Source organism: Lobosporangium transversale, assembly GCF_002105155.1.
Source record: "Lobosporangium transversale strain NRRL 3116 chromosome Unknown BCR41scaffold_7, whole genome shotgun sequence".
NCBI lineage: Eukaryota > Fungi > Mortierellomycota > Mortierellomycetes > Mortierellales > Mortierellaceae > Lobosporangium > Lobosporangium transversale.
Genome location: NW_019028985.1, coordinates 822,015 through 848,878, shown reverse-complemented (window position 1 = coordinate 848,878; position 26,864 = coordinate 822,015). Strand labels below are relative to the sequence as shown.

The following is a 26,864-nucleotide window of genomic DNA, read 5'->3' as shown; positions in this document are numbered from 1 at the left end:
AGCAATGAAGAGAACCAGAAGGAAAGAAACAGACCCTGTGCGCAGACATCGGACAGAAAATTCGGGATTTCATTGGGCGTACATTACAAAGCTGACAAAAAGAGATGTGACCGTTCAGATCTCATGTAAATTTGGTAGGAAAAACGCGATCATGTATGACAAATCCATAGATCAATAGCAACTCTTTCATATATCCAGTACAGACATTTACGAACCAATAAACATTTGCAACATTTGTGTCCAGAGGAATGAAGTTTAGTTTAATAATTAATCAATTATATTTTATTAAATAGTGCTTCTAACAAGCTGAATAAATAACTAAACTTTCTTTTAGTACAAAAGTGCTGCCACAACAACACACAGCAATCCCAATGCAACCTGGCCTTGCTTCTTGACACTCGCTCCAGCGTTTTTGGTAGGTGTTGGCGTGGCTACACGCGTTCCAGCACCTGTGGTAGGGGCCACTGTGACAATAGATGTCCTTGTAGAAGTCCAGCCGGTCGTCCATGATGTAGGAACGACCTCTGCCTTTGTCACCGTGGCCTTAGGCTTGGTAGTAGGACGAGAGGTGGAGGTCTCTTCTTCTTTCTTTGACTTCTTGTCATCCTTCTCCTTCTCTTTGCCATTCTCCTTATCATCCTTTCCCCTCATGTCAGGCTTATCCTCCTTATCATCTTTGCCATCTTTGCCATGACGGCCATTCTTGTCATCGTGGCCCTTGTCATCGCGGCCCTTACCACCGTGACCATCTTCATCATCATGACCCTCGTCACCATGGTCCTTGTCACCATGGTCCTTGTCATCATGGTCCTTGTCATCACGGTGACCTTCATCATCATGGCCCTTGTCGCCGTGGTCACCTTCGTCACCATGGTCCTTGTCATCGTGGTCCTTGTCACCGTGGTCACCTTCATCACCATGGCCCTTGTCACCGTGATCATCTTCGTCACCATGGTCCTTGTCACCGTGGTCGCCTTTATCGCCATGGTCCTTGTCACCATGGTCCTTATCACCATGGTCCTTATCACCATGATCATCTTCGTCACCATGATCATCTTCGTCACCATGGTCCTTGTCACCGTGGTCACCTCCATCATCATGGTCCTTATCACCGTGATCATCTTCGTCGCCATGGTCCTTGTCGCCGTGGTCGCCTTTATCACCATGGTCCTTATCACCGTGGTCATCTTCTCCACCATGGTCCTTATCACCGTGGTCATCTTCGTCGCCATGGTCCTTGTCGCCGTGGTCATCTTCATCATCATGGTCCTTATCACCGTGATCATCTTCGTCACCATGATCTTTGTCACCATGGTCCTTGTCACCGTGATCATCTTCATCACCATGGTCCTTGTCACCGTGGTCGCCTTTATCACCATGGTCCTTGTCACCGTGGTCATCTTCGTCACCATGGTCCTTGTCATCATGGTCATCTTCATCATGGTCATCTTCATCATCATGGTCCTTGTCATCATGGTCACCTTCGTCATCATGGTCCTTGTCACCGTGATCATCTTCGTCATCGTGGTCCTTATCATCGTGATCATCTTTATCATCACCATGGTCGCCATTTCTGCCTTTGTGTCCACGACGTCGACGACGACGACGGCAACAATCTCTGTCGTAATCATTTTCATCGTCATCATCATCGTCGTAACCACGACGATAGAGCGAAGGGGTCTTGGCCGCTTGCGCCATGTTGGGGCTCAACAGAGCAACATTTCTTTTAATAGCTGCTCCTTGGACAGTATTTGTGCCGAGCACACTGAACACGGTAGCGGTAGCAAGGATGAGAGTACGTGGATGCATGGCTTCTTTACGTTTTTCTTTTCTTTTTTTCTTTTTTTTTTTTTTTTTTTTTTTGTGGTAGGGATATGGAGATCGGTTTGATTTGATTTGGCTTGGTTTGGTTTGGTTAAAATTAATGAAAGGATTAAACAGTTGTTAAAAACGCAAGAGAGTGAGTGAAGGATGGAGAACAAAAAAAATAAAAAAAAAAAAGAGGAAAAAATGTGAACTTGACATCGATATTTTATAGCTTTTTTTTTTGTCTCTTCGTTTGCTTCCCATATCAGCCATCCTTTGAGGAAAAGAAGGAAACGTTCAACGGAAGGACTGAGCGGGTGCGGGTGATAGACAGGGGGAGAAAGAGCAATAAGAAGAAGCTGAAAAACGCGACACATGGACACTATAATGCAATAACGCTATTAAAAAAAAAAAAAAAAAAAAAAAAAAAAAGGTTACATCAGGGTTCGAGCACGGTTCCCCTTGCAGGAAGGCCCAAGTACCCCGCTTGGGATTTTTTTTTTTTTTTTTTTTTTTTTTTTTTGGCCACCGTCTCTGCTTGATCTCCTGACGTCATGTGCCGCGTTTATTAAGAGTTATCCTCATAGTAGTCTAGAACTAGTGTGCTTTTACTACTGTTATATGTGTATATGCATTATTCTATTGTTCGTTCTATGGCTTTTATTTTTATTTTTATTTTTTTTCCTTTTAGTGAGTATTACGGTATTCTTTGTTACATTAACAACACGATATTCCTTCTCTCGCATATTGGCTGCGTTTTTTTTTTTTTTTTCTTTTGACCCAATCAGATTATTCAAAGTGCATGATGGAATATCAACGATCCAATTTTAATAAAACGCGAATTCAAGGGTAGGCGGCGTTGTTACACCACAATCTTTTTTTAGCGCGAATCACTCGTGGTCAGTGCTGAAAGCAGAAAGCAAAAAAGCAAAAAAGCAAAAAAAAAAAAAACGTACTGTTCCTGAAAACAACTAAATATATTTTTTAACGAATAGGAGAATGCTAACCAGCCTGAATGGATCCTTTATTTTTTTTTTGTCCCTTTTGTTCTTTTTGTTTATTCGTTTGTTTGCTTGTTGTTCCTTCAAATGAACGATAGAAGAAGAGTGTTTGGACCATCCAAGAGTCTGGTAAAAAAAAAAAAAAAAAAAAAGTAGAAAATAACCAAAATAACTCATACATTAGATTAAAGGGCCCTAGGCACGTGCAAGTATCATCAAGCACCACACTCACATCATTTTTTTTTTTTTTTCCCCACTATACACTCATTGAAAACAGGGACCCTAGATAGGTGGACGCGTCCTATTTCCAAGTCAAGCTAGACTACACATACTCTTGTAGTTTGAAATAATTCTAATGTCTGTTCGTGTTCTTAGGATTACTGATACACATGCCCTCTATAGGGTCCTCAATGCATATCGTAAACGAAGTAGAATAACGCAGTTAAATGTACGATGTGGTCAAAAACTGCACCTTCGGAAATGGTGGGATTAGCTCCAAGTCCCCTCCCCTTTTTTTTTTTTTTTTTTTTTTTTCCTTTCCAAATAGGGTCTGACCAAAAAGAAATAAAAAGCCATATGGTAAGAGTGACACGACATGATAAGAAAGGTACACTTGCATAAAGGGTACTGTAGAGGTTTCTTCAGGGCAAGGTCCACAGCTCCTTGGGCAGGGCCTTCCAAAATAGGCCAATCTCGAACTAAAAAAAAAAAAAAAAAAAAAAAAAAAAGCAAAATACTTGACGTCAACGACCTGTTCAGGTCCAAGCTCATGTGGCAGGCCAACGTGGATAGGGGATGCATTGAGAACCATGGTTTGAATTAGAATAAGTCACTTAATTCTCATTAGTTTGGAACCTCACTAACTCATCGGCACTAAACCTAATGACATAGTATAGCAGAAGCTACCCAATGCCCCAAGAAATTTCCGTTTACGCCATCTGAGAGAAGCCCTTCACAAACATGTATTTGTCCTTTCTTTCTTTCTTTTATTTTATCTTCCAAAGAATAAGAATGAAAAAGCTCAAACAATAGCGTCTTTTTTTTATTTTTACTTTTACAGGCACTAAACTTTTTAATGTGGATAGCTAGAGGAGGTAGACAATAGATTTGTTGATGGAAGTCCATGAGGTGAGTATCCCGGTGATCGTGGGCTTGTTCCTCCATATGGTGATAGCGGGCCCGGAGAAGATGCGGTTGAGAACGGGCCAAAGGATGAAGACGAGGATGACCATGATCCAGAGGTTGATGAGTATGCTGAGTGTGCTGATGCAGGCGAAGTTAACGAATCTTGTCCATAGTTTGATGGTGAAGACGGTACACCGCTTTGATTGCTACTAGGATGGAGATGATGAAATGACGGAGGCGCTAACTGTAATCTAGGAAGTGTTTGTCGATGCAGTCGCTTTGCATGAGATCCAGTAGTACTATTATTGCCGTCCATATCCATGGATGGCGATGATACAGGGTTCGATGGCTCAATGATCGTAGGGATAGATGGCAAATTAGCAGAGATTTCGCTCAGCGAAGGCAGCGATGATGGCGTTATGGGCCGAGAAGTAGATGGATTAGTAGAGATTGTGCCTGACAGATTTAATGGTGGCAAATGTGTAAGGGAATGACTTTCCCAACTGGAAAATGTTTGTCCACTGTGCTGCGCTGATAGGCTAGGACTAGATGTGGGTGAAAAATGACTTGGAGACAGCGGTGATATTGGTGAGCGAAGGGCATGAGAAGTATAGAAAGACGAGCTGGCCTCTGAACTGTAAGAATATTGCGATAACGAGTCATCCTCAGTTTCTTCCTTGATATTTGTAGTGGGTGCAGGAGTAGTAATGATGGCAGGTGGAGGTGGAGGCATGGTTGCACCCGTTTGTAGAGCCTCTAGCTGCTTGTTTAAATGGTCGTTCTGACGAGTCAGATTTTGAATGTGTTCTACAGCTGTACGCAGAACATTAACGCGATGGCATTTCGACTGACTGTCATCGTCGTTCTTGGGGAGCAATGAAGTGAGCTCGTCAATGAGCTGCAAGAGATAGAAATTATTGTTGATATCATTGTTGTTTTTTTTATTGTGTATGAAAGAGGGATGAGTGAATAACTTTGTTCAAGTCAATAAAATCTGATAAGTCGACTTCTCATTGCGACAGAGTTTATATTTATACCTGATTAATGCAGTCTCTACGGCGGCGTTCCACCCGATTGTGAGTCTCCCTCCTACGCTTGATCTTGTCCAACGCAGTTTTAGAGTCGACAGGTTTCTTGTTGAGGATGTTAACACCACCAACGTCATAAGCTTTACATGTTTTGAACTGTTCTGGAGAATATTTCCGTAATACATCGTCCAACTCAAAGGTCATTCGTTCACCTCTGTTATTGTTGTTATTTCTATTGCTCTTCATACTGGATGTGGATGCTGTGTCTTTCTTCGTGTATGGTTTTCGTTTTTTGGCCTCCGACGAGACTTGAGGTGCATTTGATGAGGATAGAGAAGAGGAATCAAAGGAATTGAATGTTGTGTTCATTGAGTTGATATACAACCAATACGATTTATGGTGAAGTGAGCCTGTATTGGCTGAGTAAGTGATCAAGTGGAAGAATCCGGTATAAACAAAAAAAAAAAAAAAAAAAAAAAAAAAAAGACGAAATGCTGTGCAATTGTAACAAGGAAAAATTTTTTAAAAAAAAAAAAAAAAAAAAAAATGATGGATGGGATGGATGGAATGAGAAATGCAATGAAATTAAGAAGGAGCGAAAAGTAGAGAGTGAAGAGAAAGAGCATTAGATGTAAATATATACAAGCATAAAAGTCCTTTTTGCCTCGTCAATTGCTGTAGAAAGTATATAATAATATATATTACCGGGAGAACTCCTAGCCATTCAGAGTTTATCCTTTTCGTGTTTACATGTTTGTCATTTTGTGTGCATGTGGCACAGGAACCAAATGCGGGAATCGACACCCAGCTGCCCCTCTTTCTCTGAATTGAATTAGACCAAACCTTTTTTTTATTGTTTGGAAGCATTCTTGGTTTTCCATCCGTGTTCAGGTTGAACTAAAAAGGCAAAGAAAGTCATCTGCACATCCTGAAAATAGACAGATCTTTTATTTTTTATTTTTCATTTCCTTTATATTACTTCTTTCTGTGTTTGATTCATTACTACTACAACTAGAAACAGCTGTGTCTTTATCCAAATATCCACAAAAAGAAGGAACCAAACAAGTGAGGGACTTCTTAAAGGTCTTCTCCATGATCTCAAAGTGAAAATGTCTCTCCAATTGAAAAAGTATCAAAGAAAGAAAGAAAGTTTATCTAGACAACTTTGAGCATTCATAGTTTTTTTTTTTTTTTTTCTCTCTTCCTTGGTGCAAACATTGGCCGAAATACCATTCAGCCGGTCCATCATACATTGTGCGATATAGACTCATCTCTAATGCTTTATATTTATATATATTGCAGACTGCCAACATTTGGTGACACTGTTAATGCTGACCAAAAATTTAAAAAGAGCTGAAACCGTGCCTCTTGAAATGTCTTCGGACATCTCGAATGGAGCGCCAAGGAATGGAATGAATATATTTAAAGACTTCATTAGGACCTACTCTAACGCCCATTGTAAAGACTATGTAAAGGCTTTGTAAAGGCAGTAATAATAAGCTGCTACAAAACACCATAAGTTTAACAAGTGAAGGAATTCAAGAGGATCATCTCATGGAAACCCAAACCATCACAAAGCCACTTTTACAGAAAAGCAGTCTCCTCAGAAGCGTACCCTTGAGCCATGCTCATGCATGGGCAAAAAAGAGGTACAATCATCAACCCTCTATTTTCTTCCATCTGAACATCCTGCCTGTTGTTATTCAGCCATGGAGGATGTCCACATGGAGGACGCAAGACCAGTAACAGACGCAGAAGATAGCACAATCACGTCTTCATCAGACCAGAGTGCAGAACAACTAGTTTCCACGAAAGAATTCGATTCAAAATTAACCACTTTAGCTTCAGAAGTGACCTCATCGCATAATGGGAATGACCATGATCACTCTGAACAAGGCACTGTTAATCATAGCTACCCATCGAAGGCTGCTCGGACTAAAAACGAAGATACTTTGTCCTCTCAGGCAGAATACAGTACAGCGGATCGTTCAGCAAATAACGATGTGATAGATAATAAGGAGACAAATCAGAGCGATGTTGTAGACAAAGAATCCAAGATCGATATCGACAAGACATTACCATTAGAGGAGAAAAAGATCAATATAGAACCCGATGTTCAACAAAACAGTGATGATAGCACTATAGATCAAAATGCATCACAACATGAGGCAACATCCAGATCTGTCAAACCAGATAAATATGAACCAGATGTCAAAATTAATGTTGTGACAGAGCCAACTTCGACAGGATCGCTAATAAAAACAACTACAGACCAATCAATTCATCCTAATCCCCTCAAGCTCTCTGAAGCAGAAGCGCCAACTTCTAGGTCAGCTAACGCCAACGAAGTCGATGTCAATCAGACAGTCACAGCGACAGATGCTCACTCACTTACCGAAGCGCCTATAGAAGGCACTGTATCATCAGCTAATAACTCAGCAGTCAAAACCTCGGCTGAGTCACTAACAGCGCTAACTCCTCCACCTCCACCGCCAGTTCCTGTACGGAGTTATATTCCCCAGTTTAAATTCACAACATTTGCAGCCATGACTCAACTACCAACACGAAATGTAACTAGTAATTTCTTAAAGACCGAAAAAAATTTTGTCCTCAAAGACATGTCACGTATACAGAAGCGCCGCAAGCGTAAGACTGACGAAGGGACTGTTCAAAAGGGAGGAGACAAGGATGCAAATGAAGGAGATGAGAATGAACTTGAAGCCTTGGACAAAGACAAGGACAAGGAAACAGAGGGGAATGCAACGCTAAAAAAGAAGAAGAATGACAAATTTACAGCTATCCGGAGAGGGATTTTTGCAGATGACGACGATGATGAAGATGATGAAAAGCTAGATAAAGTCGATGACGATGTAGATGACCAGAAACAGGATGATGAGGACGAGTATCTAGATACCAGTGACAGTGACTCAGAGGAGAGTGTTGTGAATGAAACAGATGAGAATGGTGAAGCAAAATCGGTACGTTCAAAAAAGAGAATATCAGCTTTTCCAATATCTTAGGAATGTGCTTTTTTTGGAAACTAAAATGAGCGACCTATTTTTAGTCTTCTGAAGTCGGCAAAAAGACCATCGTAATCCACCCAGGGTCTCGGATACTACGGATTGGTAGAGCATCAGATGCCTATCCAATCGCCATTCCACATTGTATCGCTCGGAGGATACATACACTTGTTGTTACTTCCACAGATCATAAGCAACTTAAGGCGGCCGAATCAGCAGCAACACGTGAAACGGAATTAGAGGCTGTTGCGGCTCAGTCAGGCACAGAAAATGGAGATGTGGAAGTCGATGAAGATAACGCCATGGATGTTGACGGGCATGAAGACGATGCTTCAGACATTCAGGATGTAAGCACTACACTATCACTTAAAGTTAATTGTCAGATAAGACATGTGCGACGTGAACTAGGTCGATTGACATCTAATCATTATTATTGGTACTGCAGGCCGTCAATGACAGATATCTTCAAGACATCGAGTATGACCTTAAACTACGTATGAAGGCTGCAAAGCGACGGCCAGTCCCTAATGCCAGAACTCAGGTTCGGTCGTTCAATACCTCTACACGGCCAGAAAAGATCTTGGATCACAATGACCCGTATAAAGTCGAGTGGACTGATCCTAAAGCGGAGGGTGAATTTATTATTGGACAAAAGGTAATTTACTGAAGGCCCTTTAATCAACCACACTTTCTCTTTCTGTAGTGTACTAATTCTCTCCCAATATCAACGATTCTTCACATTAGGCGCTTAACCTTCCTCCCAGTAAAGATCACAATTTCAAACTATTCTGGCCTATCGTTAGCGGCATGCTAAATGATCGAGATTATGCAACTCCACGCCTAGTGGTATCTGATCTTGAGGCAATATGGACAAAGGTCATAGAGGAGGACCTTGGGATTGACCCGAAGAAGTTGAGGGTATGCTTGGAGGAAAGTCCTTGATTTACTAAGAACTGAAGATCATTTAACTACGTCGATTAATATTTTATTTTATTTTATTTTATTTTATTTTATTTTATTTTTCTATAACATGGATTAGAAACACTATGCACTCCTGGTCATTCCAGATCTTTATAACAAACTGTATGTGAGTGAACTTGTCAACATGTTGCTCAAGTCGATGCAGTTCCGAGGCGTAATGATCCAACAAGAATCTGTTTGTGCGTCATTTGGTGCAGGAGTGTCAGCTGCATGCGTTGTCGATATTGGGGCCGAGGTAACCAAGATATCTTGTGTAGAAGATGGTATTTGCATTCCTAATTCAAGAGCAATGCTCAAGTATGGAGGTGACGACATTACGCGAATCTTTGCAGCCCTAGTCAGGCGGATGGGTTTTCCTTACGAGGAACTAGATCTTGCTCAGACGTATGACTGGCGCTTAATGGAGGAATTAAAAGAAAAATGGTGTACAATGAATGAGGCGGATCTGACCGTCCAAGTGTACAGCTTTTTTGTACGGCGCCCCGAAAAACAGACCTTAAAATATCAAGTCAAGGTGTATGATGAAGTTGCGTTATCTCCAATGGTTAGTTATCAAAGATTTCCTTTTTATTTTTCATTTTTACTCCTATCATTATTTGAAATGATACTTACAGGAATTGCCTTCACTCTCTTGTCGCCTTCTAGTGTTTATTTTTCCCTAACGTCATTCGCCGATGGATTGAAGAGCGCGAGATCAACCCTAATTTTGCAAAGGTTACAAACTATGAGGATATCAATGAGGATGCTCCACCAGTACGTCGTCATCTTTTTCAGCTCTATGGATTGATTGTCAGGTGTAATTATTTATAAGCTTCAGCCACGCTAAAATGCCGCGTGTCCTTTTTTTTTTTTCTCTTCATCTTTTTTATTAGATTTCCTTGACTAACCAAGCACAAAAGAAAACGAATGCAGCGGCTATAGCTGCTGCTGCCAGAGCCGGCACTCCATCATTATCGGTGGTTGGTGAAGAAACAAGTGTCAATGGAAATGCAACGCCCACAGTTGGAACGCCTGGCGCAACACCAGCACCTACACCCGCACCTACGCCCGTACCTTCTGGTCCATCGACAACCGCAGGATCGGGGTCGACACCAGCACCGGTTGGACCTAATGTACCGGCTGAACCACCTATCGTGGTTTTTGCTATGGAGCCTTCTGTCACGACGACGAACAAGTCATGGGAGATTGCAGGAACGATCGGCAAGGATCATTTCTCAAGTTTAGTAGCGCTGGATGTTGTAGTTGCGCAATCGATCTCAAATTGTGGTAGTGAAGAACGGTCTAAGAAGCTGTATGGGAGCATTATTTTGGTTGGAGGTGGTGGTATGATTAAGGGATTTGATCGTGTACTTGAGGACAGGTAAGCAAAAAAAAGGAAAATAATAATAATAATAATAATAATTACGCATGAATCCGCGAGCGGACAAAATTAATTAAGATTTGAATGTGACATGTTAAACTTTGGTAGACTATTCCAAGCGTTACCAGCAACGTTGACGACGGTTGAGAAAGTGGAGGTTCTGCCATCACCGCGTGACATGGATCCACGGCTGTTAGTTTGGAAGGGAGGATCAGTACTCAGCAAGCTGGAGACGGCTAAGGAAATGTGGATCAAACCCCTGGAGTGGGAACTAATGGGACGTAAGGTACTGAGAGACAAGTCGCTGTTTGTGTGGAGCAAGGACTCATAGAGAACACAACTGAAATCAATAAAAGCGTGTTTTGAATATGCCATGAATGGTGCGCACAGTCAGGTGATACTTACTGCACTTGTCGAGGCCTCGCCCAAAAAGAGTCTGCAACTGCATCGTCTTCCATCCCGTCCATCTCATTCCTACCTGAATGCTGCTCCCATAATTTGCTCTTCGTCTAAGTGAGAAAAAGAGAGAAAATTTGATCGAGTTTGGACCATCCTTTGTTCATACACGCATGCAGACAATGCATGCAAACAGTGTTTTGCCCCACACGACTTTCCTATTTACCTTTTCCACGCCCACTCGATCGGGCCAGCTTTTGTTCTGGGACTCAGAAACTCTTGTCTGACTAACGGCTTGACTCACCTGCCTGCCTGCACCTGCGTCTGCATTTGTACAAAAGAGATTCTAATAAAGGAGGAGGAGCAGATACCTACTCCACCCTTTTTTTTGTCGGCCTACCCGTCATAGGTGTGCATGTTTACCTCTGCTCGTGCTTGAATGAATCATGTTCAGCTGGAGTGCCTTACCAGAATCCCTTGACAATAACTGTGACGATCACGAGTCCACTATCCTGGCCTCATCTTCTTCCTCCTCACTTCCCCAACGACCATCTACGGCAGCTCCAACCTCAGCTACGCCAGCATCTTCAACACCTCACTCTTCTCCGCCACAGCCACAACTGCCGTCAAACTCACCCCCCGCTCACATGCTAACTTTGCCCAGATCTGCATCGACATCGCAGATTGATACAGCTTCGCCTACTTCACATTTTGAAACCACCCATGCCGCCCCATACCCACTCTCCACAGGGTCCCGTCCAAATCAACGTAGTATTCCGGGTGGTTTAATAACCTCTCACTCAGAGACCACAAGCAGTGCTCATAATTCTTCCAAACAAATTCCTACATCAAAGCTAGGTACGACTCTTGACTCGATCAGTAGCGGTCTCAAACCTCCCCACAATAACAACAACAACTCTCCTGTCGAAAATAGTAGCTCTTCATCTACTGGGCTGGGATTTCGAGGGCAGCAGCAACATTATGGACTATCTTTGGACCCTCCATCAGGAGCATGGTGGTATTCCAAAAAGTCAGCAGATCTACCAGATTTTGTGCTTATTTCTGAATTTTCAGAGGTTGAAGGCCCAAGAGCGGTGATGACGATACCGGACAACATTGTGGACTTGACACGCGATTCTTATTCATCTTCGAAACAGCAGCGGGCTCAGGATTCGCCCGTTTCACCCAAACATTCACAAGATCCTTCCGATGCTAGTACTTCAACCTTGGCTCCTGAGAGCAATGGTATACAGGAAAATACATGCGATTTGTTTGATATTCATGAATTCGTTCTTCGGATTACTTCGGTGGACCAGCAGGTCAGGGAAACGTATGTATTTTCATTTTCCTTCTTTCTTTTTTCCCTTCTTTATGTAGCAGGGATAAAGTGAACATCAAAATTTTTCTGACCGAGAAACTTTTGTATATTTTCATTATCCTTGTTTTTTTTTTTTTTTTTTTTTTTTTTTTTTTTTCTCCTCCAAGATCGGGAGCTTTTCATATCCCAGAGGACATTGAGGTTCACATCAATGATGTCGAAAAGGGCTACTGGGCATATGTAAGCCAACTTTTTTTCTTTCCTTTTTTTCTTTAATCAGATGTCAGCGTCAATAACATCTGTGATTGATTTGTACTATTATTTCTGTTATTTTGCTCCGACAATGCTTTCTTTTCCTTACTTCTCTTTTCTAATAGGTACATCACTTTACATTGTTTGACATCAACGCTCGAGGATTTGTTCGACCATTTTATATGTCCTACATTACGCGGGACCCCCGTAAGATTTTAGCACACTATAACGATCTGAGGCATAAATTCAGCAAAGCAGCTCTTTACTTCAAGGCTGGCAACTATACTTTGTTCAGGCAGGACCTCACCAAGAAACTGCGCGACTTGAACTACACTAATAATCTGTTGTCAGAGGCACCGTCATCACCGCCACCATCCCAATCAGAATCTAATCAATCGACATTCTCCTCTGCAACAGCTAATTCTTACTCTACCGATAATACTACTACCACTACTACAGCAGCTATGACTAATACACATACTGAAAGTTCTACAGGACCACAAAACCCTCGGTCTTCCTCTTCTTCACCACCACCACAACTACCTTCGAAGAATGTTAACACATCATCACCATCACAAACAAGTGAAGGAATTCTCGCTCTTCGTCTTTCACAGTCGTCGAGCGTTTCAGAAGGTACTGAAAAGGAAGAAGGGGGCACGAAGGAAAAGAAGCAGGACGATGAAAAGCAAGTCATACAGGAGCAGGAACAGAGGCAGGAGCAGGAGCAGGAGCAGAAGCAGGAAGTAGAATCAGCAGAAAGGAGCCAACAGGATAGCTTGAGTGAACAACAAAAGTCGGACCTTGAATCTATTAAAGACGCCATTGAAACCGCAACGCATATTATTAGTGTACTAGAACATTATTCTGTTGATGGTCAACCGCTGTTAGGCCATCCAGATGATGGACATGAAGCTCTCCCATCTATGGTCCCTCTCTCGGATCTATCACCCATGACTTCGTCTGAGAACTTGGCCATGTTGGCTGCAGGACGTAGTAATGGAGCAGCAGGGGCAACAGGAACAGGAATAGCGGGAGTAGCAGGAACAGCAGGAGCAGTAGGAGCAGTAGGAGCAGATTCCTCTCTATTCTTGGGGGCCCCTTCACGGCCATCCTCTAGGATACGACGTAAAGCATCGACGCCCAATGTTTCTGGTTCAACGTCATCGAGGATCTTGGATTCAACTGGGATGCTATCGATGACAGAGGGATTAGCAGCTTCACCAATTCCTCCTCATTTGTTAGGACTTCAGCAAGATCAATCACGAAAGAACTCAGTGGTATCAGATTATGAATCGATGATGAATGAAATGCCAGAGTACGAGGCTCAATATGCGACCTCATTATACCCTGCCTATCGTGATGAAGTCGTATTTCGGCCTTTACGCGAGCTGTGCATTGCCAACATGGTCTGGAACTCGTCTATTCAGTTTCATCTGGGTATTAAAAAGATCAAGGACATTCTCAAGGAGTTTCAAGTTGATTATCAGCTATTAGGCGACATGATGGACTGTATCAAGCGCATGCACCCTACAAGTTCTGGCTTGACGATAGGGCAAAGGTATGTATAAATATATATAAAAACTGACCGGACTTTTTTTTTTTTTTTTTTTTTTTTTTTAGGTTTCTCGAGATTAGACGAAAAGAAGGAGAAAGAAATGTAGTCGGATTACGTTACTAAATAAGCTTTCTCATTCTCAACTCATGTTACTAGATTTATGATTAACTTTCGGAACCCAGACTTCAATAGGTGAGAAACATTTGACCATACATCCTGAGTTGATATAAAACCACGATTTGTTGAAAGGAATACTAAAGTTTAGTCACGCATATTCTTCCTTTTTTTTTTTTTTTTTCTTTAGAATTACCACTCGTACGACACAACTTCAAGAGACATCTGCACCACTGATAGAGCTAATACATGGCATGTCGATCACTAGCGTACCCTCTGAGGACAGACCATCAACCCAGGAAATTAATACAGTGAAGAATCAAGAGCCGTTGCCAACCGTAGTGCTTGATGAAACTGCAGTTGAGGAGCGAAGGGATGGACAAGTAATGGATGCAGAAGATGCTGATGATGAGCAGACGGGATATGATTCTTTAGACGACGCTGAGTCCTTCTTTACAGCAGCTACAGGGGTGGCAACACAAACAGATACGCCAACGCGTGATGCCTTTGTCATTGCGCCCTTGGATCGCTCTGCAAGAGTCGTAGAGTGGCATCAGGAACAACAGAATCTCCATCATGCAAAGGGGAGTACAAACCTTGCGGCAGCAACTCAACAGACACCCTGGTCTTTTGGCACCGGGCTACATCAAGGGGATCACTTGCTAGCGAGCGGTAACTCACTTCATCGAATGCAAAACCGCCATCCTGCACAGAGTGCCAATGTAGGCATGATGGCCACAGGACCAGTCCAGACAGCCTGTTCTCCAACCATTGTGCTTGATACTCTACAAAAAGATCCTGTAGCGGCTAAGGATTTGGTTTTCGCTCTCCTTAGCGGCCGAAAAGTCTGCATCATGGGACAAAGCGATAGCGAAGCCAAAGTCAGAAAACTAGTGTCGGTTTTGGCAACATTTCTACCACATGCCGGATATCCATCTAGAGAAGAACAGCTGATTGAACATCAGCGTCAGATAATGACTTGGCACCAAGGGCCTGGGCTGTTGCAGCTATCGGATATGGAAAAACTATGTCTTGTAGGCGTCGACTCGAGCAAAATTGACCCCAAATTCCTGGGATCTGGCATTTGTATACTAAACTATGATACGATGGCTTGGATTAACGCGCAACATTACACGGACGGGGTTTTCTTAGAAGCTATGTTCAAGGACATGGATATCTTTTCAGAAGACACATCATTTCTCGCGTACGTGGATGGTAAACTATACGAAATTTTGCTCAAGTCCTTTCTCTATTACCACTTGGTTTTCAATAACCGGCTTTATCAGGGCGGGTTTTTAGCTCAGTCTGGAGCGCAGACATTCTATTCAAGTGGGGCATCGGACGACGGTGAAGCGTTTTCTTCTCAGAACAACTTTCGAAGCTCTCGACAATCTCTTGCAACTACTCCCAAAGGTGACGGCAGTAGTAGGACTTCTCGGGTTCCTCGTAGAAATACTTCTGCATATCCGTCATCTACACAACTAGGCACTACGGTCTCGCACAAAATGAAAACCTCTCGAGCTGCATCTTTATCATCTCAAGTGTCATCCGATGCAGAAAAACTGCAGCCTATTGAACAGTACGATTCAAGGAAAGAGGATTTTTCGGAGAAGTCTCGTTGTTACCAATCACAGCATTATGATAGTAAGAGTTTAGGTAGACTCGTCATGTCTGGAGATGAATCGAGTCAGGGTGATAATGGCACTGGGACAATTCAGTTCACAACATCACAAGGGATGAAGAAATGGAAAAAATGGTTTGAGTACTGGAGTGCTAAGAGTGCGGCCATGATCGACCCCGCTCTAGCAGCGTTTGGACGATCGGACTCAAATACTATTATAGATGGTATATCTCACAATGGTAGCGGAAACCGTAGGAAACGCAACAGCAATGGACGAGCAAGCCCACATCGACGCTCTAAAACCTTACCTATTCATCACCATCATCATACAAGTCCTGGACGGCACCGAGAGGTTAAGGAACGGGAAAAAGAACGCGGCCGAGAACGAGAGAGGGAACGGAATCAAAAGTTGAAACTTGACCATTTTGATGTTGGCAAGGGAAATCCCATGTTACTGAGCACTGTGAGCGATAATAGTACCAGTAGTACTAATACTGGAGGAAGTGATTCGGATTCATACACTAATGATAACAAAAACGACTTTGCAGCATTTGAAGAAGAAACGATTATGGGTGAGAAGAGTCGTATGGAGTATTCAGGAGATAGAGACGAAGATCTAGATCATCCCAAATCTGTGGGGAAGATTGAAGAGAGTCACAGTCATTTGGCTGAGGCACTTGGCACTTCATCCAAAGGCCTGAGTGGGTTGCGTCGCTTGAGGCCTAAGCGGCCGCTTCTTTTGAGCCGTGCGACATCAAAATCAAGCGATCTGGAACGAGATAAGAACGAACATCGGGAAGATGCTACCACAGTAGCTGGTGGTGGAGAATCGCTTAAGAAGGCTTCCTCTCTATCTGGGTCTCCAGCATCTCCCTCAACGTCTGCCACTTTCCGTAGTTTTGCAGGAGCATTTCGAGCCATGTCCTTCGGGTCGTCAACGCAATCATCCGCTGCGACCGGTATCCTAGAGGCAGGAACACATTTAGAAGCTTCTGCAAAGGACAGCAACAGCCGTCAGAGCTCGGAAATACAGCGTAGTCCTCGAAACAGCCGTGAACTCTCCGATCCAGGCCATCTCAACAAAGAGATCAGGCGACATGGATCGACTAGAGCAAAAGCTAAAGCTTGGCTCAAGTCTAAGAGGAAAAAGCGGGGTCGGGTGTCTGAAGGTGACCAACTTCAACAACTGTCACGTGGTGCTGAGGAGCTTAATGAAGAGGGTAGTGAAGATGATGGAGGGGACTCGGAGCTGAGGGAGATGCAAGAGTCTCGAGATAAAGAATCACCAGGATTAGAACGACATTCTGAACATCAGTCGTCGCGGGAGCAAGATCTAGGGCAAGGCGAGCAAGGAGATGCACAACCACATACGGTTGAGGATTCCGAGCTAACAATACGTACGATTCCAAGATCCGCGCCAGCAAGCACGTTGACATCCTCAAAGCTACCTATTGTTCCACCGCAGCAATCTCGTTCGACCGAAGATCTGACGGAATCAGTGAGAGCTCAGCACCATAGTGTCACTGAATTGCCTCTAGACACTCCTCTGACGATCCAGGAAATTGCAGCGCTAGAGCCCACGAGGATCCAACCTCCACGGGCGATACCCTCTCCACCCCTTACTGTCCAATCTTCCGTAACTCCATCGCTTCTTCCTACTCTACCAGTTACTTCTACATCGTCACCAACGCTCAGCAGCAATGGTAACAATAATAGGAGTAGAGCTTCATCCGTGAACGCATCCCGGAGCACATCATTGAATGTCATTTCTTTTGCCCCTGGGCATCGTCAATCTGTCTCGGGCCTTCGACCTTCAATTTCATTAAAAGGATCTGCGACAGTCCCAGGACTAGTATCTGCAGCAGCAGCCCAAAGATTAGTCTCTGCTATGACTGATGGGCGTTCAGAAATAGATGATGGTGAGTACGATCCTCGTCGAGATCCTGGTCGAGAAAGTGCAACGGATTACGAAACCTCACTTGAGACCTTGACTGGGTTAGAGAGCGGCAATGTGAGCTCGATCGGTCGGGCAGAAGGCAAGCGACAGTCAGCTGAATCTTTTGGTTGGGGATCATTAAATACAGTAGCTACTCCGAGTACAGCAGCCTCTATAACTCCAACGATGACAACGACGGATGTGGGTCTTGGCATGAATCTCAAAGGCTCTCAACAAAACGAACATCAGCCCCAGCCACGCCGGCAACAGCATCAGGAGGAAGGACAAGGATCGAGTGCTGATGATCCTAAAGTAAGTAATCGTCAGCAGTCGCAGCAACAACAGCAGCAGCAGCAGCAGCGGGATGAAGATAAAGTAATGAAAGATATGACAGATATGAGCACAGTGACTTTGACTGAAGAAGAAGAGGTTATCGTCCGAGAGATGCTTGGTGGTATTACTGGAATGGATGACTGGGCCATCATCGTGGTAAGAACATGTTTTTGTGTTTTTTTTTTTTTTTTTTTCTTTCTTTCCTTAATTAAAAGCACATTAATGAAGCAGAGTGTATTCTTTTTTTTTTTTTTTTTTTTTTTTTTTTCCTTTTATATCTATCTTAGTATCTGGCTACAATGGTAGACATGTATGAACGTAGCAAGGCACCCACCTCACCTATATCAAATGAACTATGACAGACACGCACATTTGTAATAACATAAACAAACATCCTATGAATTAAAAAAAAAAAAAAAAAAAAAAAAACCCCCAACTAATGTGTTCTAATAGTAACAAGAGCGCGTTCGCTTAGTGCGTGTTCCTACGGAAAAGGAAGGTTTTTTTTTATTGAATCTAGATGGTGTCTTAAATGATCTTATTTTTAATCTCGGTTGAAATGAAAGTGAGATTCCAATTAATATCGGTATTATTGAGTTTGTACTCTGAAAGTGAGCTTGGAGCCAAATATTTCATTGAAGAATGAATGAGTGCCCTGACTTTGAGCATAAACGGATGATGTTCGTTTCGGATCGATTGGTGTCCATATCAGTCATGGTTGAGGAAAAAATATACCCGATCAACAAGCGTTGTGCAATACAAACCCCCGTCTCTCTCTCTCTCTGCTCCTTTGAAAAGACAAAAACTTTTTTTTATTACATTTTATTGTGTGATGACTGAGTACTGTAACTGTTACCGATGTTTACACAACCCCACTCCTAAATCTGACACGCGGTCAAGAACTGTACATGTACATGTTTAAAGAGCTCACATCCTTATCCTCATGAATATTATAATATTAACATTAACATGTATACAAAATCTGGCTGTCATTGTGTTTAATTGATGCTACGCTACACGAGTAGACTTGAAGATGATGGAAAAAAAAAAAAAAAAAAAAGGAGTGAATGCTCATAGTCATAGTGTTGTAGCCTCATACAGTAGTCTAGTCTTGCTTTGAGCTCAATTTTACTTTTTTGATGCTCTCAAAAAAAAAAAAAAAAAAAAAAAGCCAAAAGAAACTGATGGTTTTATTCATCCCTGTAAATTTTCTCTCAAACGCGTCTTTGAGTGTGTAGATTTCCACCATTGTGTATTCATTACATTTGAATACGCATTTATGAGTGATTGGATCGAAAAAATAAGCCTCGAAAAATAATAAGACGACGAAGAAGAAAAAAAAAACATCGGCGTCTCGGCAACCTCTCCGCTTGATGTATACAACTCGTTGTCGACTTGTTGACTATTTGCAATAAAATCCCTCTCTTCTCTCTGTTTTGAATGTTCAAAACGCCCTTTAGATTTATTGTTGACGTTCCGCAAGCTTCATGTTTCCAGTTGTAAAACTGGTACAATGCGGAAAAAAAAGGGGAAGGATGAAAGAAGTTTACACAGAGAGAGAAAAGGCCAAGCCAAAGCAAGTCAAGTCAAGTCAAGCCAAGGAGGATTGAATACGTATCGATTGTCTGACAAAAAAGAAAGAAAGAAAAAAAAAAAAAAAAAAGCCAAACTCATGACTGGCTTGGCTTCTTTTAATCATCCAGTGCCTTTTTTTTTTTTTTTTTTTTTTTCTTACTGTCAGATTACTGAATTGGTATTTTGAAATTATGTGGTCACAAACCTTGTTTCTTTTTATTGAATCACAAAGAAAAGTAATATAAAAAATTGACAAAATATATAGAATGTGATCTCCAGCGTGATTTAGCCTGAATACCGTTTTTGTGTAGATGTGTAAATTTGGAAAGGCCATCGCATATGACTTGCACTAATGGAGAGGGATAAGCAAACATTTTTCTTAACTTGTTTTATCACTTCTCCCTTCACCCACCCCTTCATTCCCCACCACTCAGCATTAAATAACATGGAAGCGCTATTCACATCTAATGCAACCAATGCACAGAATAGTGTAGGAAGTCCTCTTCAAGGTAGCCTATCGCTCTCTATCGCTGGCGGACTAAGGCTGGTTTGGTGAGCACATTCGTTATTCAGCATTATATTATATACAAACAATAGTCGTCGCTTGCTGTTGATCCTTTAAAGAAAGAAAACCAAATAATAACTCTTGAACTCTTGAAATTATAATTAGAATCACCACAGAATGTTGGTCAGTATTTAGGACAACAGTTAGATTCACACATACACATGCCCCAACTCCAAAATCAAATTCAATTTCAGGTACAATTCCAAGATCAATTCCAATTTCAGGAACAAGGACTTCAAAGCCAAAAGCGGCATATAACGCTACAAGAAAACCCGGCAACTCCTAAACGACGCAAAGGTCAACCTATAGCAGCTGCGAGCAGAGCTGATGTTGTTGCATCCATGGCGAACAAGACAGCATATGCCACCCATAACAAAATAGCTTGTACGTTGGTCCTACAGGAGGCAGCTAAGGATCGTGAAAAATCCCTAGCACGTCGAACAGTGTATCATTATCAACAATACCAACGGCATTGGGTGGTGCGTGAGCTTATTTGAATAGTAGTTGAGCAATGCAAAAAATAATGTTTATTGGTAGCAATTAATTGATCCATAATATATATAGGATTGGTGCGAGCGTAAGCATTTCATGGATGGAGACATGGTCACATACGAGAAATTCTTACTCTATGTGCGTGAACTTGTGGCAGAAGAATCAGTACAGGCGGAGGACGACTTCTATAGCATCAAGCCATTGCGTGTCAACGTCACAATAGATTATGAAGGTGATCTCCCTTCTCCAGAGACAGTTGATGCATATGTCAAGTCGGTCATATCGCTCTATCAGTCTCAGCGAGCATTAGTTCCCAACCCTAGCAACCAGCCATGGGCAAGTCTACGTACAGCCGAGTTCAGAGGGATCATTTCATCATACAGAAAAAGGTAGGAGTAGACAGCAGCATAATGTAGTATTATTTAACTTTGAGGCCTGAAAATTGAAGGAGTGGATGTTGTTTTAAAACATATAATATTGCATATTGCTAATTGCCCTAATTGCTGTTCTGCAGGTATCAACAAAGCAATAAATTCAAGAACCAATATCGAATGTCGGTCGACAATGCATACACACCAGCTCAACTCAAGCAGTTCTTGAAACTTTGTTGGACTCGATCTTACAAACCTCTGAATGGTGGAGCTAAGACTCACAAGCTGCTTGGGGCTCGCGACCGAGTTAGCTTTGCCTTGAATCATTTTTTGATTGCTCGTGGCCAAAATTTACTTGATGCGAAATTGAGTAGCCTGTTCCCACATATCCATGCAACGGCTGAGAATGGGCGCCAGCTTTCTTTTGCCCTTGTTCTTGAGATTACACATGGCAAGACAAATCAGGACTTCACTATCTATTCGTCTTGTATTCGCAATAAAGATGTTGAGCTGTGTCCTTTAGGTGCCTTAGGATTTTATCTATTAGAGCTATGGATGGTTAGTTCCTGATACTTTTTCTGTTTAATGTTTCGGGGCTGTACCGACATTCGATTGCTCACATCTATTATTATTCGTAACTTTTGACTGTAGGACAAAAAAAACGTTCCTGACTTTCATGACGACAAATGGATGGAAACTTTCCTCATTTTCGGCGCTTCTGATAGAACCCGTATGTCCTCAACCTCACTCTACAAGTAAGTACAGGGTATACATGGCTTTGTATGGTAGTGCAATAGTAATTGATGGATTGACGCTTCCTCGCGACTTCTTGCTCTTAGGGCTATGAAAGGGGTTATGAATAAGGCAGGCCATCATAGTGATAAAGTTACTCATGCGGGCCGCAAAGCTGGAGCACAACACGCGATGCTCAATGGATCATCGCATGACCAGATATCTCAGCAAGGCAATTGGCTTCATTCTCGCTTGGCGATCCATTACCTACATCCAGTTCCAAGAGCTGTTCCGTATTCGATGGCAGGCTTCACGCGAACTGATGAGGAATTCTGGCTTCCTCGCAACACACTTATTCCTGATCCCAAACTTCAGAGAATGATTTTTCCTTTCATTGAGAACCTGTTTGAAGGAAACAAAGACTGGGAGCAGCGCATTGAGAATATCATGATGGACCGCCCCGAGGACTACAATCGACCCCTTTTGGAACAAACAAGCCATTGCAAGGAGGAAATACCAAAAATACGCTTTAATATTATTCTTGCTCATTTTCGGAAGATTATTCTTCAGGATATGGCTGTACTTATGGAAATTACCGACAATGCTAATTGCTATTACCAGATTTACCGGATGCACCATATCTGCCAGATGCCAGTCTTTCAATCGCCAGAGTTCGGAGAGTTTAGTGCAAAGTTGCGCCAAACAATGAGTGAGGCAAGATCTCCCTCGATGGATAGCCTTGCAGCAAACGCTCCCGCAATAGCACAGAAACTTGATGTTTTAGGAGCACAGCTTTCAGCTCTTGATGACTTCATACGATCACGAGAACGCGTTGATACATCTAACTGTAACTTGACTTCTTCATTCAGGACGCATATGTCAAGTGTCAATCGTCAGCTAGTGGCACTCTCTCAAGGGATAGAGGGGGCCTTCAATGGTGCAGGAAGAACTATAGGCCACACTGTATCTGAGATCAAATCAATCCAAAGAGAGCAAATACGAGAGTTCGATCTCCAGATACAGCAGGGATGTGGAGCAGGACAGAGGAGCCCATTCACCCCGGAGCAAGGGCACACAGACGGGCACCTGGTTAGCCATGAGCCGGCTCATGAGCAAGCGAGCGTTACCAACACCTCTTCACCTTTACAAGGCGAGGATTCATTCTTCAATGAAGTAGACGGAGCGAGAGAAAGAGAAGAAGAAGTAGTTGTAGAACAAAGACAAGCTCACTCTCAATCTCAACCTCAATCTCAGTCTGGTATGCAAGGTAGAGTTGATTTGGACCAGTTGGCAGAACAGATCGCCATGCTCTACGTTCAGATTGGAACAACCCTGTCCTCGCACGAAATGCTTCCGCAAGCAGCGCTTCTCAAGGATCAATGGAAGGAATGGTTCCATGGTGTCGATGGACGGCCCTCGATCTGGGCTTTGAATAAGAGCTCTGACCAAAAAAGAGCAAAATGGCGTTCAGGATTCGATGCACAGAAAAGGAAGTTGTATCAATTCAAGAAGGAACTAATTGAGGCTGTGCTAGAAGAGATATCAAAATCAACATGCATGACGTTAGTGGAAAAGGAAGCTGATGCCCTGACGTCAGTTTCCAAGGCTATCATCAACGCTGGCTCCAACAATTCCTACATTAAGATGCGTCGAGCACAAAGAAAAAAAGCTTTTAAGTAATGTGTTTATACATATATTTCTTTAAAATAAAAATAAACCACACCGTTGAAGGCGTTTCGTTAGACACTTCTAAAGTGTCACTCCATTTTACTTGAAAGCTTCCAACTGATGATATTGGAATATTATTTATTACAAAACTGCTGTATGCTATTTTAAGCGGATATCATTGTGTTGTTGTTATTGGTGTTGTTATCGTTGCTGTTGATGACTGATCAAATTTTGATTTTTTGGTTGCTGGGGAGTCAGATTCGATGTTGAAACTACCTCTCGTGCTCATTTCATTCTTCATTAATTCGAAAAGAGTAAGGACATAGCCAAATATAAGCTTGCATCTGTCTCTCACGTCTTCCATTTCTCCTATCACTTCTAAAGATTTAGTCAGTTCCAACCTTCGGTATTTTAGCGTGCCATTTTCCAATGTAGATTCAACAAATGCCCATTGAAATGAGTTGGTTACGATTCCATAAGCCCTAAGGGCTCTAGGGCAATCTCCATCCTCCTCAGTTCGTTTTCGTTTCCTATTGTGCAAGGCTACATCGAGCTGTACCATATTTTGTGCAAGGCCTTGCACATGATCGTCCTTCTTCACTTCCGTAATGCCAAGAAATTGTCCCGAATTGATACAGTCAACAACAGCAAAGTCCAAAGTCCCATAGCCGCGCGTGCCTTTCAAAGACTGTTGTTGCGAAAGGATCATGTCGGGCGCATAGAGCGATACTGCTCCAACCATGAATGCATCGACAATTGTTGATCTTGTAGCCTCATTTGATTGTGCATTAAATGCATAGGCTCTACCTTTGCGAATGCAATCGTCCACAATATGTCCCAATATTGTCTCTTCAGCTTCTGTCAAGTCCTCCTTGGGCTTGAGATCAAATTTTGGTAGATCAATGAACGATTGTAATTTATACGTGTCTTGAACTTTTTTCCAGTCCCATGACGAAAAACTAATGGCTGGGGTAGCCAAAGATATAATGAGCCTTTTCCACTTTTTTTGCTGAAGTTTTTCCAAGATAGAACGAAATTGAATGTCGTCTCTCAACAACGGAAATGTCTTCGTTTCCTCATCGTACACAAATATTTGGACTTCCTCGAACTCCTCAAACTCCAAGCAATAATCTCGAAGGCTTTCTCGCAGGCTTCCTATAGTAGCTGATTTAATATTGGTGGAATATGTGCAAATAACCTTATTCCGATCTCTTTTGTTCACGACGCTCAGTGCTAGAATAACAACAAAGTCAGCTCTCTTTCACTATGGTTCCTTTCGACATCTTTCCATTCCACATTCTCACTTATTGTTGATTATCACTTACTAGTATATGTGTCCGCCTGTAGTTGTTGCTCCAATTCGGCGTTTTTCTTTTGTACCATTTCTAAATCTGCTTCCATATGCAGTTTTTGTTGCCTCAGGTCGGTCATTTCCTTGTGTAAATTTATGATTATCGTTTCTAAATTTGCGATTGTCGTTTCTAAAGTTACGATCATCGTTCCTAAATTTGCGTTCGTATGCAGTCGTTGCTTCAAGTCGGCGATTTCCTTTTGTAGATCTGCGTTCGTCGTCTGTAGACTTGCGATTATAGGTTCATTCCCTTCACTTTTAACTTAGGAGAAAGGAATACAAATAGAAAGTGCGTATGACTTGTTTAATCATAGTTAACTGTGGACAAAAAAAAAAGGCATACCAGTAGAGTGGAATAGTACCTGGTCGTTCAATAATGACATGGATGGTTTTTTTTGGTGGTACAGCGCCAAAAACCTCAGAGACCTCGCTAGTCGGATCTTCGAGCTTCTCTGGGTTTTTCTGCGCCTTCTGCTCGTCTGTAAGATTGCTTAATGTAATTGGTTTCTTGGAGATAGAAGAAATGGCGACATGCCAGAGAGTGAGCTTGCTTGCATTAATATCATGAAACTCTAGCTGCTTTTTCTTGATGGCATCCTTGAGATGGTCTATCGTTTTTGAAGAGGAGATATCCACTGAGAATATGGAGGAATCTCCATCGATAACGCAAAAGAGGGTTACTTCGGTGGCCATGGTAGTGTTATGATTGTTTGTTTCAATAGTTTCAATGGAGCGAGTATTTTAAAGGATGGCGATAGCGCAAAGCCACAATGCGCCTTGCAAATAGGAAGAGAATGTTATCCATTTTTGATTCTTATTTTAAAATATAATAAATGAATAGCTATATTTGTGATTCATATTGACGCAAGGAACTCACCATAAGAGAATGATACGGATAGATAGATGGAAATCAAAAAGGGAGGACTGAAATATCATGTGACGACATATATAGGATCACAGGAAAAATTTTGTGACCCTGTGCACGCTACTGAATCAAAGATAGCCTGGAAAGGGGGAAAGGTGTAATTTGATTCAGACAGAACCAGTCAACAACTCTAGATTTTGCGCCCTTGACTAGCGCCGAATCGGAGGAGCAAAGTTTTGTCTGAAAGATTTGTATTTATCATAGTTCATGGAACAGTCGAGTAAATAACATTTCTCTATCTTGGTCACAGTTCGTTGCTAACATATACTTTATTCAGATAAAAAAGAAAAAATAATCAAAGGCTTCAAAGGATTATGGACTCTTAATGTCTCCCTATCGTTTATAGTATTCTAAAAGACATGTCCCTCCCTCCCTCTCTGGGATGAATGGGAGACAAGCAAAGAACTATTCTGGCTGAAGTTAGGGGAGGGGTCATACTCATGTGTTATATTCGTGTAATAGCAATTGGAGCTTGAACAATTATCCGGTGGCATGATTGTTTGCCTAGACTTTTTTTTTTTTTTTTTTTTTTTTTTTTTAGGCGAGAGAGCTGAAAATATCTGAGCGTTTCTGCCATGCTTGCCGACAAAAAAAAAAAAAAAAAAAAAAAAAGTAAGGGTAAGGTAGGGTAAGGCAAGGTAAAGATGGAGTGCCAGGTTGTTCAAGAACTCAATGCACGTATACCAGCTACATCTGTATGATAGAGCAAAAAAAAAAAAAAAAAAAAAAAAAAGATATCCAACACAAGGTATAGTCCAGCGCAGAATGCAGAATGCAGGATAGGACAAAAAAAAAAAAAAAAAAAAAAAAGATTAAATGACCAGCCAAAATAGTAGGATGTGAGAGCTCTAGGCCCTCAAGAAATATAAACATATTTATTTGATTATGATTGTATATAATGTGTTGCGTATTGTGTGAATGTGTCAAAAGGGTTGACGGACTTTTTTTACCCACTGTATATACAATCAGACAATAAACACACACCATTGAACCTAAAGAATCCAATGAACACACAACAATAATAAAAAAAAAAAAGAGGGGCGCAACAATCAAAGATGGGGCAGGCAAGGTACATTTTTTTACACGCACATGCAGAGTGTTTTACAGCTAAAAGTAGAGAGATTTTGAGTGAGAATAGAAGGAAGATGGCGATGAGTAAAGAGGAAGGTGAGGACCCAAAGGGAGTCGTCGAAAGATCACGAGGATGATGATGATATATGATATATATATAATGATGAAGGCGAGAAGGAGAGAGGGGTCGGTAGAAAAAAGAAAAAAAAAAAAAAAAAAAAAAAGTTGTTGTTCGCGTACGGAGCATTAGGGTCAATTGGATGAGGAA

General features: G+C 42.0%; 4 protein-coding genes across 4 annotated transcripts; 3 read left to right on the top strand and 1 right to left on the bottom strand.

Moving 5' to 3' along the window:
• Positions 1–3,827: 3,827 nt before the first annotated feature.
• BCR41DRAFT_348431 (hypothetical protein) lies at positions 3,828–5,075 on the bottom strand. Its single transcript, XM_022023297.1, has one exon. The coding sequence runs from the start codon at positions 4,663–4,665 to the stop codon at positions 3,880–3,882; it is 786 nt and encodes a 261-aa protein (XP_021884282.1). The 5' UTR covers positions 4,666–5,075; the 3' UTR covers positions 3,828–3,879.
• Positions 5,076–6,401: 1,326 nt separating this feature from the next.
• BCR41DRAFT_319297 (hypothetical protein) lies at positions 6,402–10,681 on the top strand. The gene is made up of 8 exons (XM_022021346.1): positions 6,402–7,938; positions 8,025–8,327; positions 8,426–8,635; positions 8,725–8,898; positions 9,020–9,505; positions 9,607–9,714; positions 9,834–10,321; positions 10,430–10,681. The coding sequence occupies exons 1-8, from the start codon at positions 6,595–6,597 to the stop codon at positions 10,650–10,652; spliced, it is 3,336 nt and encodes a 1,111-aa protein (XP_021884281.1). The 5' UTR covers positions 6,402–6,594; the 3' UTR covers positions 10,653–10,681.
• A 58-nt stretch (positions 10,682–10,739) lies between these two features.
• BCR41DRAFT_224640 (hypothetical protein) lies at positions 10,740–12,390 on the top strand. Its single transcript, XM_022020030.1, has 2 exons — positions 10,740–12,047; positions 12,203–12,390. The coding sequence occupies exons 1-2, from the start codon at positions 11,164–11,166 to the stop codon at positions 12,309–12,311; spliced, it is 993 nt and encodes a 330-aa protein (XP_021884280.1). The 5' UTR covers positions 10,740–11,163; the 3' UTR covers positions 12,312–12,390.
• Positions 12,391–14,210: 1,820 nt separating this feature from the next.
• BCR41DRAFT_368562 (hypothetical protein) lies at positions 14,211–18,205 on the top strand (the record flags this gene model as incomplete). Its single annotated transcript, XM_022026388.1, has 2 exons — positions 14,211–18,002; positions 18,134–18,205. The coding sequence occupies 2 exons, from the start codon at positions 14,211–14,213 to the stop codon at positions 18,203–18,205; spliced, it is 3,864 nt and encodes a 1,287-aa protein (XP_021884279.1).
• Between the last annotated feature and the right edge of the window lie 8,659 nt (positions 18,206–26,864).

What these genes read in the sequence shown, in the direction of transcription:
- BCR41DRAFT_224640 (XM_022020030.1), top strand. Translation starts at nt 11,164, where the DNA reads ATGTTCAGCTGGAGTGCCTTACCAGAATCCCTTGACAATAACTGTGAC. An exon ending in GACCAGCAGGTCAGGGAAAC is followed by an intron (nt 12,048 to 12,202) that starts GTATGTATTTTC and finishes TTCTCCTCCAAG; the next exon opens with ATCGGGAGCTTTTCATATCC.
- BCR41DRAFT_319297 (XM_022021346.1), top strand. Translation starts at nt 6,595, where the DNA reads ATGGGCAAAAAAGAGGTACAATCATCAACCCTCTATTTTCTTCCATCT. An exon ending in TTGACCCGAAGAAGTTGAGG is followed by an intron (nt 8,899 to 9,019) that starts GTATGCTTGGAG and finishes AACATGGATTAG; the next exon opens with AAACACTATGCACTCCTGGT. An exon ending in TCAATGAGGATGCTCCACCA is followed by an intron (nt 9,715 to 9,833) that starts GTACGTCGTCAT and finishes CTTTTTTATTAG; the next exon opens with ATTTCCTTGACTAACCAAGC.
- BCR41DRAFT_348431 (XM_022023297.1), bottom strand. Translation starts at nt 4,665, where the DNA reads ATGCCTCCACCTCCACCTGCCATCATTACTACTCCTGCACCCACTACA.